The 14,351-nt window shown below is 32.8% G+C and overlaps 1 protein-coding gene across 1 annotated transcript in view; it reads left to right on the top strand.

The window, feature by feature from the left end:
* Positions 1–14,351, top strand: part of LOC110039033 (calmodulin-binding transcription activator 5-like) — a 141,514-nt gene that overhangs the window by 80,267 nt on the left and 46,896 nt on the right. Inside the window, exon 4 of the mRNA XM_020743977.1 lies at positions 12,838–12,883. Coding sequence (XP_020599636.1) covers positions 12,838–12,883 — 46 coding nt within the window. The remainder of the gene's footprint in view (positions 1–12,837; positions 12,884–14,351) is intronic.

The raw sequence follows: 14,351 nt of genomic DNA, 5'->3' as shown, positions 1-14,351 counted from the left end.
TTTAACTATAATTTAAAGATTTTTGATTTAGCCATCTTAGAAAAAAATACAAATTTTAGAGTGTAGGGTTTGTCATAAGAAGAAGAGTACATCGTGGAGGAAGATTTCTTTTTAGAGAAATAGATCATTACCAATGGTTGTCAACGGCGTAGGTGGAAGAAAAGGCTGACAACAACATCATCTATAGAAAAAGCTTGTAGCGTTCTCCTGGCTGCTGGAGATGTGGGAGAAGTGCGGGCCAAGTGTGTGAAGGGACCATAAGTATTTTAGCTAAAGAAATTGTTGATCCAAAAAATGAGGCGTGGCACAGATCGACATAGGCGAGGCATTTGTTTTAACCGAAAACAATGAAAAGGAAGCTTCATTTTCTTTATGAAAAAGGTTGTGAGGCACACATTTTAGTGCCTCAAAATGGTCTCTATTTATTTTTGTAGAAGTTGAGAAGATTTCTTTTAAATAAAAAGTGAGCTAGTAATTAAATGCATAAATTTTAATAAGGTGAAGTGGCTCACCTAAAAAATGTCATTCTTATTTGTACATAAATTGCAATGATTGTATTGTTTGTACCTTTAATGTCATTTTTCATTCGAACTTTCATATTCCTTTTTCTCTTCTTCCTTTTGAAGTTGTTTTCTTAATGATCACCTATAACTTCTACAACGTTTCTTTCAACAATATATATATATATATAATGATATCAATAGTTTAAAATTGCACAGAATGAGGTCGGTATTATGTTTTGGCTGTCTCAAAGCTTTCTTGAAAATATTTGTAAGGAGACGTACATTTCATTGTGTGCTATATGAGGTTTACTTGTATAATGTGAGACCCACCACAAGATCAATCTCACTTTACTTTTGGTGAGGCACACATAATTAGAATAAAATTAATACAAATAAGATAACCCTAATGAATATTCCTTAGCCAATTAAGGACATAATTGAAGATATTACTATTAACATAGTCAGTGTTTTTAAGATCTAATAAATATTCCTATTAATTAATATTGATTAAATGAAAGAAAGATAATTGAGATTAAGACGAGGAATGATGGAACATGAATGCAAATGAGGATGAGGTGATTGATAAAGTAAATCGTTATGATGATAATTCTAATAAAGGTTTGTTAAATGATAAAAGTGATGGAGATTTTGAATTTAGTGTTTTAACTTTAATGGCTTGTTATATTTTCCTTTTGATGGATGAGAACAGACTATTAGAGAGACTAATTGTATCAAATCTATTTTGAATTATTATATTATTATTTTTTACTTAAATATTTGTATAACCCTTGTTTATAATTTGTTGCTAGTATGATAACGTGTTACTGTTTAGTTTGAAAATATATTATTTTGTCATATTAGGTTGTTAATATGTTACATTTTAATTTATTAAAATGTTATAAAATTAATATGTTATTTCTTTCTATATATTTTAAACTTACAACACTTCTTGCTTGCAATTTGTTATAGAAAAATGCCTCAATACTCAGCTATGTGATTTTATACATTGAACATATCAACTGTAGCATCTGCTAGGATATCATCCACACTTTGATCATTAAATAGTCAATATGAGAATCTGTCTTTCTTGGTTACAAATTAAATTACTGTTTGGGGCAGCTGCAACTTATTGAATAATCTGCTGATAAGCTAGGTGCAATGACTATTACGAATTTTTATTTTTTTGGAAAAGCCAGACCGCTGCTAGAAAATTTCCAACGCACCTAGATATGTGCGGTGTGAAAACGCTGTTTACGACGTTTTGAAAATGTAGAAGCTGCCAAAACACAGTTTACCCAAACATGTCAGGTGCACCAAATAAGCTGCCCCAAACGGATAATAAGAGTTATGGGTTATGAACTAAAAAAATCTTGATATGAGATGTTTAAAAGCTTAATATTTAAGATTAAACTATCATAAAATTTATGTTATAAAATCATTATGACATATAAATTAAGTACCAGAATCATAATAATATTTTGTATTGTACCACACACAAGGAATTAATTATATTTTTGCCACATGGATGTAGGTTGATTAAATTCTCTTGATGTTCAATATGATCTATCTTTTTTTTATTTATATATAAATATTTGAAGACTAAAGAATCTTTCCTTACAAAATAGGTAAAAATCTACAATTTTTGTGAAATGTGGAGATGTGTTGCATTAGGGAAATCCTCACATAAGAGGATACAATCAAATTAAGTAATAATTTGTGAGTAAGTATATTGTTCAACATGCATAGCAAGTTAATTATCGAAATAGGATCTATGAGCTATTATTTGGATGGTAACAACAAGGTGATTAGCAACGATAATCCAAACCTAAAACTATTTTGAAGGTTACTAAACTATCAATTAAGTTCAATTTTGTGGGAAGAGAATTAAAATTATTAGTTTATAATCCAAAAACTTCATTGAAAAGTTTATCAAAATATCGCGCCCACCTATGTTGAATATTTTCTTTTAAGAAAATCATTTTTTAATTTCATTTTTAATGCACTTGAATTAAATTTTTAATTTTCTTTTTTCTTTGTTTGACTAATTTATATATATATATATATATATATTTCACCATCTAATCTATTATAAAGATCACTAAAACCTGAGTTCTTAGCATTACAAACTGTTCTCTTAGACTTCTTATAGATCACCTATATTTTTCCTAGTTCTCTGTGCTTTTACATTTAAACCAATTTATAACAAAACTTCTTATATTTTATCTTTTATTATCACCTATATTTTTCCTAGTTCTCTGTGCTTTTACATTTAAACCAATTTATAACAAAACTTCTTATGTTTTATCTTTTATTATTATTATTATTCCACCACCAACTAGTTATATATGTAAATTTTTCTTGATTCTCCTATATCTTTTGCCACTTATTTAACAGTACTTGTTAATTTATATCATATAGATATAACTTCTTCACGAACATCCTAAATATTAAAATTTTGTAGTTTATTCATAAAAATAAATTTATTTGTTTCTTTTAGGTGTCGTTATCTAATTCTATGATAATATTTATTATATTGTTTACCTTTGAACATTTCGTCATAAAATTCAGAACCAATAATCAATGTCAAGTACTTAAATTTTCACTTGGAATGATCTTACAATCTTTACTTTCTTGACGATATATTTTTCTCATAAATAATAATTAATTTGTGTTTTATTAGATCCATTTCTTATAAGCAGTAATACGTTCATCTCTTTTATTAATTAAAATATTAAAAATAGAAAAATCATGAGCTAAAATAAAATCTAATATGGTTCTACCTTCATTAATTATTCCAAAACCGTAACCACCATGAAAATTTTTAAAATCTTATACCAGTCTATCAAAATGCTCATTTAAATCCAAAATGCTCATTTAAACCATCTCGAATAAAAATTCTTCTTTAAAGTTTCATTTGCATTAATTCTTCAAGATCATTCTATTTATTTTTTTTTAACCTATGTCTAAACCTACTTGAGAAGCATAATCACTTATAACATTAAAAATGTTAGTATCAACAATAATCTTTAGGTTATAATTCTATTTTCAATTGTATTAATTTTTACAACATTTTATTTAAACTATTATTTATAATTACACTTATACCATTTTTAGTGCGACTCTTACCTCATTATCAAAATTTAAAATTTAAGCTGTCAACCTCCTTAATCTTTTGTCCAACCCATTTAGCTGTTTGAGTGCATAAGATATTATCTTTCTATGAATCATAATATTTATTAGTTTCATTAATTTACTTATGAGAGTTTTTATATTATAAGATGCTATTCTAATATTAGTTTTATGGACTAACTTTTTTGCCCTCTTCCGTTTATAATGTGAGAATCCTTGCTTGTTTAACACTACATTTGGATGCCGGTATAGCGACCCTTGCACACTTTTCACTGTATTCAGACTATATAGTCCTTCACTTTCAGGGTATGCCCTAACTTTTAGACAATGATTTACATGATTCATGTTTGTTTTTTTTTTGACATAGATTTTATCCTAGTTGTCAATTACCCAATACAACCTTTCATTTTCGCATCCAGGGATTGATGTCTGATAATGATAGTATTATTTCTTCATTATGATAATGACTTTTAATTATGATTGTATTCTTTATTTTAATGTTTCATATTTTTGTTTTATTTCATGGAGATTTAAACTGCTAGTGTTGTTTTCATACTTTTAGATAAGAGATATGCATGTCATCAGTCCTACATAAATAGTTGCATAAACGGTTTACTGGTGAAGTTACTAAATTAGTCAATGCTCTTTTGATTTTAGTAATCTTACAGTTTTCATTAGTAGATGAATGTAATATGTCACATAAGAAAATAATTAGTTATGAAGTATGAAAATTTTATATACATGAATGCTTGTATATGCATTGAAGAGGAAAGGGTTTACCCCTTTTTGGTTACTGGATAGGGATGCCAATGTATTCGTGCGGGTTGATATTTTTTCTAATACCTAAAAAAATTATGAAATTTAGTTTACTGATTACTGTGCCAACGGAAGAGTTTCGGCCAGTGGTGTATAGCCACCCTACCACCTGAGACAATTGTGAAATTTAGATTACAATAGCCGTTATGTCGATAGGATATGCATTGGCAAGAGATTTGTTAGGTTATATTTGGATGATGCACTTGAAACAAATGTGGAAGTTGAGTATGAAATATATTAAAGTTAGTTATTAAACTTCGAGAACTAATGCAGAAGTTGATGCATATAAAATATTAAAATTTTATCTTCCATGAGGAAATATCATTCAAATTATTCTATGGATTTCTATAACGTATTAGAAAAGAACAACATTCATATTGTCTCTTTTTTGTGAGTTATTATTGTTTAGTGGTGTAATTGCTTCACAGGGTTATTTTAGATATGTCTTATTATTATTTTAATATATTTTAGGTATAAATTTTTTTTGAATAAATGATGAATACTAGAAGATAGTGTTTATAGAAGGTCAGATAAGCAATTGAAAAGATAAACTTTTTTGTTAATCAAATTACTTTCTTAAGTGGCTCTTTCAATTAATATTTGAATTATAAAATTTTAGTGATAGAATTTTTTTCTTAAATTTTACAGTCAAACCGTCTATTCTCTCTATAAAAATTGCAAGCTGCTAGGCTGGGTTGTGACAATCTCGTAAAACATTCCCTTTATATCTTAGCATACATATAAGAAAAATGGTAGAAAATTCCATCTTAGCTACAAGAAAATTTTATAATAATTTATTAGGGAATATAAGCACCATCATTTAAAATTAAATAAAAACTCATTTGAGAGGCCATGGTAGAAATAATATAATCTTTTTCTTCATAGATATTATTGTCCAATCACAATAGGCGAATGCTAGATTTAATTTTATAAAAGAAAGAAATGGTACTTGGACACTACTCACAAACTAGCCTTCCTTGAAGCCAATAAATGTGACTAGCGATTATCATATTTTTAGCATGGTTCCAATGGCTGTCAATTTTTTTTGGAAATAAAAAAAATGTATCAGAGATTTAAATTCTTTCATAAAACAGATTGTATACACCATAAAATCCATGCTTTTCGATCAATTTATTTTTTTGAATAGAGATTTAGCCAATCCTTTGGTTAATGCCCATTTTTTGTTTCTGGGTGGAAGTATAAGGAGTACATATTCTTATCTTTAATTTTCTGTTTAATAAACTCTTCTTTTAGTTAAGCCAAATTAATTAAGTAGTTTCTTTAGCCAAAAAATTAGGTTGGCTTTTACGCTACTTCTTGCCACAATATTTTGTTTCTTACTTTTTCATGTAATCATGTCACTAAATTTCCCTATACATTCATAAAATGCTCTAATGCAAATCTTCGACAAGAGTAGAGTCGTCCAATCAAAATCAATATAAGCTTCTATCTTTATGGCCTTTCCATTTTTTTAAGAGTAGCCCCCATATTGGTGGATTTTCTTTCGAGAACTTGAGTATTTGTATTACAATATTTAGGTGCTATTTGCAAACGGTGCATAGATGGATTGGCTAGTCATATTAATTGCTTAGGCTATGTTTGGTTTAGAATGAGATAATTCCAAACTAATTTTGCCACTTGCCCTTCTCAATTATGGTACCAATGCGTTGATCATTCAATTTTATGTTGGATTGGTTCGAGTATCAACAACTTCGTGTTGTGAAATATATTCGCTTCGCGCACGCGGGAGCATGCGGAGGCGGGAGCGGTTTCGTGACTGTTGACCTCATTTTTAGTGAGGTCTTAGTCTCCTACTCCCAGAATCCAAAATTTAGCCTTAGGAGTTTCTTGTTGACCATCTTAGCAGACTAATAATGGAGCCCACCTCCCGTAGAACTTCAAGCCACTTATTGACTCATTTTTGTGAAGAAACTCGCATGAGTAGTCCTAAGCACTCAACTCTTAGTTGTAAGGGCTAAGGACTAACATGTAGATGACCCAAAATTGAGTTCCCATAGGATCAGATGCCTTAGGTAAACCCTTCGTGACTCGAGCACTCGCAGATACTACAATTTGACACATTTTTTGCCCTACCATCGGCGAATTCGCCCAGACGACTCCGGATGGCGAAATGAATCATACAGATGCGTCCGAGACGTCGACTTTAGCTAGGGAGGACACCCATATTGCAGAGGTTATGCGCGCGCACAGATTGCACGGAAATCGATGCATTTTTTTTAGCGGGCGTGGGCTCGGGCTCAACCCAGGATCATTTCGAGTTTGACTTGGGCTGGATATGGGCTAAGCCCGGGCTAATTACTTCAGCCCACAGATTTCAGATTTCAAATTTTAAACTTCAAATTTATCATTTAATCCCCCATTAAGATTTTTCATTTGAACCCAGCTACCTGAATGAAAGTCTAATTAATTCCCGGCCAATTCTTTGCATAACGACTCCCTGTCCATTTCGCCTATACAATTCAACTTCTCCTCTCGCTCGCCGAGGACTGATGTCTCTCGCTCGCCACCTGATTAATTCGGTCTCTCCTCTCCATCGAAGCTTCACTCGCCTCTTCCTCGCGCGATCTCCTTGCTCCGAAGACCCCGCTCGCCTCACCCGCTCCTCTCTGCGACTCTGCGACTCGATCGCAGCTCCCGATTGAAGCATTTGCTGCGCTTCTTCCCCACGCCAAACAAACCACAGACCCCCGCCTCCTCTCTTCTGCCCATCGCTCTCCCTCTCTGCCGATCCTTCCACCCAGAGAAGCACCCGTTCTCTCTCTCTCTCGCGCGCCCCGTCCGTCATACGCTCTAGCTGAATCCTTCGGCTCGTCTCCTCCTCTTAGACCGAAGCCCTCGCTTGACCTGCTCTTCATCTGCACCGAAGCTTTCGTTCGGCCCTTCCCCGAGCGAAACGACACTCACGATGCCCTAGCCTCCTCTCCTCCCGTCCGAATTGCTAGCCGAACATATCCCTTTCCCTCGCGGCTTCTTCGTCGTAGGTGCTTCCTTGCCGTCGAACTGCTCCCCGGCTCCCTCCAGCAAGTTTACACAAAGGAAATTTGGAATTGTGAAGTTAATTCAAATTTGGAAGAAGAAAGTGAGAAGCTAAGTGGAGAATTTGATATTTCAAGCTTTTCATCGATACAAATTTCATCGATACAAAATCAATATATTCTCAGGTTATTTGTTTCGTACTCAATAAACTCTGCTTATCATCTTTAAACCGAATGAATCTGAATTAGCTACAGCTATCATGAAATTAATGAAGATTTACATACATGCCACTTAACGTTTATGTGTTTACATATCTAACACCCAAACTTCAATTTTTACACACATACTACTCAAATCCTTCCTAGCACATAACAAATATCACCATTTTAACTTTTTAAAATACACATGTTCATGCTTAGGTAAGTTGTTATTGTTGTTTTGGAGAAGACATGTAAATTCATGAGGCTTAAGTGGTCTGTATTTAATTGCCATTCGTTTAAACCATGCGGAAATTAACCTCATTCCTTCTAAGGAGTGGTTTGATTTTTCAAAGCCCGAGTGCTTTAGGGAGGATCCAAGTAAAGTCTGCCACTTAGGGTAGAAGAAGTTCAGGAAATGAAATTGAATTCTCTTACTTTTCTAATTGATTGCACCTTTTAGCCTATGATCAAACCTATTCAACTATATTTGTGTTGTTGTTGCTTCCCAGTGCACTGTTTTTTTTAGGGGTTTTGTGCCGCATCTAAAGTGCTGTTTGGTGGCTTTAGGGGTGCTGAAGATGTTGGAAAATACTTGAATGTGCTGTTTGATCTTTCAAATTGCTGTTTGGGTTTGTAGCAGACCATAATTGATTTTTCAAATTGCTGTTTGGGTTTGTAGCAGGCCATAACAGTGTTGTTTGATCTTTCAAATTGCGGTTTGAGTTTCTAGGAAGCTATACAAGTGATGTTTGGTGTTTCAAATTGCTGTTTAGAGTCACTGAGAACTGTAGAAGTGCTGATTGGAAATTGATCTTTGCTGTAATTGTCTGCTTGAAAGCTGCTAATCACTCTAGAAGTGTTGTTCGGGGTTTAAAATTACTGTAAGTGGCTGTTTTGAAGCTTTTAATCACTGTAGAGGTGCTATTCATTGTCATATAGAGGTTGAGAGAGCTGTAAGAGAGTTGTAGGATGTCGTTTAGGCTTCATGGCTGCTGCCCGGAGTCACAGGAAGCCGTAGGATTGCTGTCAGGAGTTGTAGAAAACCTTTGGATCACCTGTTTGGAGTTCCTAGCTGTTGCTACAACTTAATCTACTTTTTACTGTTTTATTCTTAAATTCCCTGCAAAGTATATTGTGCTTTGTGAGTTAAACATGCAACAAGAATAGCAGCAGCAGATACGCCACATACGTAGATACATTTTATTTGTTGTTTCTTTATTGCAATTACTCTTGCTCTAACACATTATGCAGATACTGAATACAATTTCACATTCAAAATAAAATGATTTTTTTAAAATTAAACAACATTTTCAAAACAAAAAAATAATAAAAAAAAGCATAACACGTACTTTGGAATTTACGGGAGTCCCTCGGAGGAGGTAACCCACGGTTGCTAACGAGATCTCCCCGATTTAAATGAATTTCATAATTCGTTTAAGCTAATTAAATTCAAAAGAAAATAATGATACCAGAACGAGAGAACCGTGTGATCATAACCAGTGTCGTTCTAATCAACTTTAACATCCCCTATAACACTTAAACGATCATAACTTAAGAAATATTTGATTTGACATCGTGACTTGACATATTATAAAAGCTTGGAGTCAACTTTGTGGACAGCATGATGAGGAGTTTAGAGCGAGCAACAAGAATATCTTCTTCAACATTATCTCTTCCTAGCATAATAATAACTCATAGGACTTCGAGGTAGCTCTCCTAATGCGACGTAAATCCTCACACTCCCTTTTTAGGCTCCTGTACAACCTTGTTGTGCAGTGTTAGTCCTAACCCGCCTTAGGTTCTGAGGTTGTCGTGTGACACGACGTAAACCCTCTTATTTTTGCGGGCTATTTGCATAATCGGGTTTTATGCAAATGTAAGTCTCAAATAATAAAATTGGCAGGATTGAACAATTGAATAACATCATTTCTAAAAATGCAGCCACACAGTAGGATAGTTTGGGTCTCCTCATGATCTGTGACATCCCCTACCTTTTCTTTTCTTTGGACTCCTGAAATAACTGTTCCTATTTGAGTCACTCTCACTTTTTTTTTCACGTCCTGCCATGAAAGCCTAAACTTTGAAATCTTGAAGACTAATAACTCTGATCATTATCGAGAGTTTTCTCAAGTGATTCCAGTCATTTGAGATGTAATTAACTATATGGGCTTGCCTTTATAGGGAACTTGGAACCCATATAAAATAAATTCTATTTAATCTTTGTATTAGATAGGGGAACTTACTGGTCATACATAAAAAAAAATAAAATAAATTCTATTTAATCTTTGTATTAGATAGGAGAACTTACTGGTCATACATAAAAAAAAAATTCGCAGACTAAACGGATGTCATAAATCTCTTAGTTTGCAAGATTGGGTCTATCGCAGAGATCTACATTTACCTTTCGGGAGGGTGTAACATTCGCGGTATCAGACACAATTATGCAAACTGTTGGACTAATGAGATCCATTTGAGCACATTTTTCAAAAATTAAAACATACTACTTTCAAAACTCAAACTATATATCTATTATATTAAATTAAATTTCCAAAATTATTTTCCCTATATTTTCATATCCATATTTTCAAATCAACAAAAAGTTGACCGACAGCGACAACAGAAGATCGCGATGTTTCGCGATCGGGGGAGCGGTCGGACCGGGCTCCACACTAACAGTTCGCTCCCTATCAACAAGATTGCATTTTCTTAGGAAATTGTTTTACCAACTTTATTCTTAATCATCTCCGATTCGAGAAAGTACTGTAGTGGACTAATATCTTATCTTTAGAACTTTTTAAACAACCATTTTAATGTGATTTTCTTTTTAATTATGATCTCTTTTTAAGATGATGTCATCAGCACTAACAATTAGATGTCTGAATTACTATTGAAGTGTTTGTAAGATAATGTGTAATTTGAATGATTTTGTTTGAAATTATTTGAATGTAATATTGGTGAATCTTTTGATTTATGCTCTATTGACCATTCAAGGTTGCATATTAGTTTTTCCCAATTTTATACCCGTCTTGCATTCCTAGAGCCCATGATTTCTAAAAGAAGATTCATGTAGTCTTCTTCATTTGTATTTCCATTTAAAGATGATTGTTTGATATCTTGTTGGTGAATTGAACGATCTTGATTTGCCATCATTGAGGGAACAACTTGAATTATGTTGGGTTTTGCAATCGGAGAAAAAGACTCTTAATATTCAATTTCGTAAGTCTGGGAGTATCGTTCTGCGGTCAACCATGGCTTGCATCTTTTAAGGGATCTGTTGTATTGATATTTGATAGTGAATACTTATTTATAGTTAATTGGGATGACACCTTCAGATTTTTGAGCAACTCCCCATATTTCATTTTTTTTTCCAAAACGTCATCAATGTGAATCATTTGATTCGAATATGCTTATTTTTGGTCTAGAGCCTGATTGTTTATCTTTGTTTGAAATATTTTATGCACTATTGTGAACAAAATATGAATATTCAATATGTTGCTCCATTGAATTGATGAGCTAGGACATCAAGAGAGCATTATTTGTGTCACATGTTGAGAAAGAAGGATCACCTCCTTCTGGTTGCTTTATGGTACCATTTAGGTAGTCAATCTTTCCTATATCTTATACCACAGTTTGGACAGAGACAATTTGAGGAAATTCTCTAAATTTGGAGGACTAAATTTGAATAAGCGAGTTCTCCATGAAGCATATTGGATTGATGGGGTATCTTGCTCGGGAGGAGAAAGAACCAGTCTTCTCATCTTTTCTTGACCTAGTTAACTTCTTGTAGGCTGCTTCCATTTTTTTTTTCAGTATAAAGGTTGTTAAAGTGGAGGAAATAGGAGAGGCAAGACCAAATTCCTCAATTATTTTGATTACCTGACTGAAATAGCCCTTTTAATCTCAGCATACAGTTAAGAAAAAGAAAAAGGCAGGAAATAGCGAATTCATGGACAATGAAATTCTCTTAAAACTACAATAAAAAATATAGCAATTTTTTTTCGAAAACAAAAAAAATCTACGAACGACAGCTGAGGGAAGCTCAAGGTAGAGTCAATATATTTTAAATATTGCCATCCATTTGCAGCAGTAGAATGCTGGATTTATTTCCATAAAAGGAGAAACCAGCACATGCATTGCTTGGCAGCAGCTAGCCTTCCTTGAAAGGGAAAAAATTGATTAGCAGTTAAACATGTTTTGAGCATGATTTTCATCAAAGGAAGCATTAATTCCGGCAGTTGCCTATAGCCAGAGAATTTTCTATTTATAAAAGAATGTCGGCCATATTCTTTTTTGTAGAGAACAATCAATATTCTTCCAGGTTTTCCACATTTGCATTTGTCTGTTTCAGCTAAGCATCAACAATTATTTTGATATTCCTAAATAAATTTTAGTCAAACTATAAAGAGGTCTTCAGGGTTCTTTTGGAGGATTCATCTGCTGAATGATTGAAAGTGAGAAATGCAAGTTTGTGTTTGAATTTTGCAAATGCTCGCTCCCTTAAATGATTTTTCAATGTAATTAAAACATTGTTGGGATTGACGCCCTTTGCTCCTTGATGAATTTTGTTGAACAGACATACATTTCTTTCACGTCGTTAAAGTTTTCTTTAGAATTTGATGGCCAACTAGCGGCTCCCCACCCTCTCCTCTTCACAAGCATACCTTTAACATTCTTTGTTAATGAATGCTTGGTCACTATGATCCAAATCAATCAATTGCCTTTGCTGGCAGCCAATATTTCTTTTGGATGATCTATTTTACTTGGTTCTTTTTTTTTTTGTTAATTTTTGAAACTTGTAGTCTTTTTATCATTAATCTTATGTTGATAACCCTGACAAGATCTTTTTCCCATAGTTTATGCATCATAGAAAGGTAGTATTTTTTTTTATCTGTTTGCATTTGGATATGCTTGAACTAAGATGTCCGTATTCTCTCCCAACTCACATAATATTTCTGAAATGGTACGATTTTTTACATCACTCAGTCGGTTGTGTTGACCGCATAAGAGTTTTTTGGGTTTATATTAAGTTGTTGTATCGTATCATACTTGTATTTTTATATTTTAAGACATATATGTACATGTGCATTCTTTTTAGCTTTTTGTTATAGATCCTTGTGCCATCTGCTTTTTCTAGACTATAAGCTTTATTTAGGTGGCGATTCAGCCAGTTGACATTATTTTTTCTTTCTCAGGAAATTGGAGAACATTGTTCTAGTTCATTATCGCCAGACCTTGGAGGTATATGTTTGTATTATTTTTGCTACTTATGAAAAATTTTTTCTTCCAATAATCCCATGGATTTGCAAATTTAGTTTTTTTTTAATTTTTATTTATTTATTATTATTATTTTTACATCTTGATTCAATTTCAAGCTTTTGCTTGTGGCTATGTATGCTTTTATCTTTCTATTTTATTGCTTTGAAACTTTAGGACAAGAAAAGTTCCGTTCGAAATTGGTTTTGTGACTTCTACATAGCACACAAACTTTAGGGAGATAACTTATTAACTGTGATTTCTTTTTTGGTGAATTTCACAGATCTCAAAAAAAAAAAAAGGAGAAGGTTGAGTGGTTATTGAGTTTTGTGATATGCTTGTACATCATATGTTGACAGATCAGTAGTATATGGGGGTTCATTAAGATATGCACAACTGTGAACGAATGAATGAATGCGCTTTTGCATCTTCATAGAACTTGTGCTTGTACATCCATGCAGCCATATCTATTTTTATACATTAATGGCCTCCTGTTAATACCTGCATCCTAGTGCACATTTATTTGATAAATCATACATACTTTTATACTCTAATCATATACTGTTTCCGAATTAATACACATACTTGTGCACATTCAAGTTTTGTAATCAGATAATCCATTGTCCCATAAATTTTCATATGTTCCATAACAGTACTATTGTAAACAAATAAAACAGTCAAATATTTGACATATTTTTGTATTTTATATTAACGGCAGTCATTGAAGCATTACCTATTTTGCTGTTTTGGAAATAAAGTTTCATGTGCTTGTTTAGATGCAAACATGATTGTGCACATTAAATACAAATGTACTTACTCATCTACTCTATCATGCATGTAAACTTATATATAACCATCAAATTTGAATTGTATATACCTACCTTCATGCTTTCAAAATTTTGAAGAACATAAATAGAGAAAAAATAAGCTGTACTTCTTCAGGTTTCTCGTTTGAAACACTTTCCATACTCCTTCAGAAATTGTTAAGTGAAACATTTCATGTACTGTATCTGTCATCCGACCTTTATTTTTAAAATTATAATGTGAACTTGCCAACTAGAGGATCTGTCAAGTGTTTGCTGAACTTTAACCCTTGAAAAGTATATATGCACCATAGTTTGATAGTAGTACACATTTATTTCTATATGTATGTGTGGTACCCATCTACTATGGTATGCATGTAAAGTTATAAAACCATCAAAATCGAACTGTATCTACACTAATTTTGTTCTTTCTAAATTTTTAAGAACATAGTTTGATAAATTAAGCTGTATTCTGAAGCAGTACAATGAATGATAATTCCATGTTACAAACCCAAGCAATCTCTCTTGTATCTCCTAACCAGCCACCTATATATATATATATAAGAATGGCATGGTCTTCCTCGCTCGGCTCTGCTAGGGTTTCGACCCTAGCAACAGTTACAGCTTCAATCTCTCTCGCTCGCGTGTTC

This window comes from Phalaenopsis equestris, unplaced genomic scaffold, assembly GCF_001263595.1.
Source record: "Phalaenopsis equestris unplaced genomic scaffold, ASM126359v1 Scaffold234903, whole genome shotgun sequence".
NCBI lineage: Eukaryota > Viridiplantae > Streptophyta > Magnoliopsida > Asparagales > Orchidaceae > Phalaenopsis > Phalaenopsis equestris.
The sequence above is the reverse complement of the archived record's forward strand: the minus strand, read 5'-3'. Positions and strand labels throughout refer to the sequence as shown.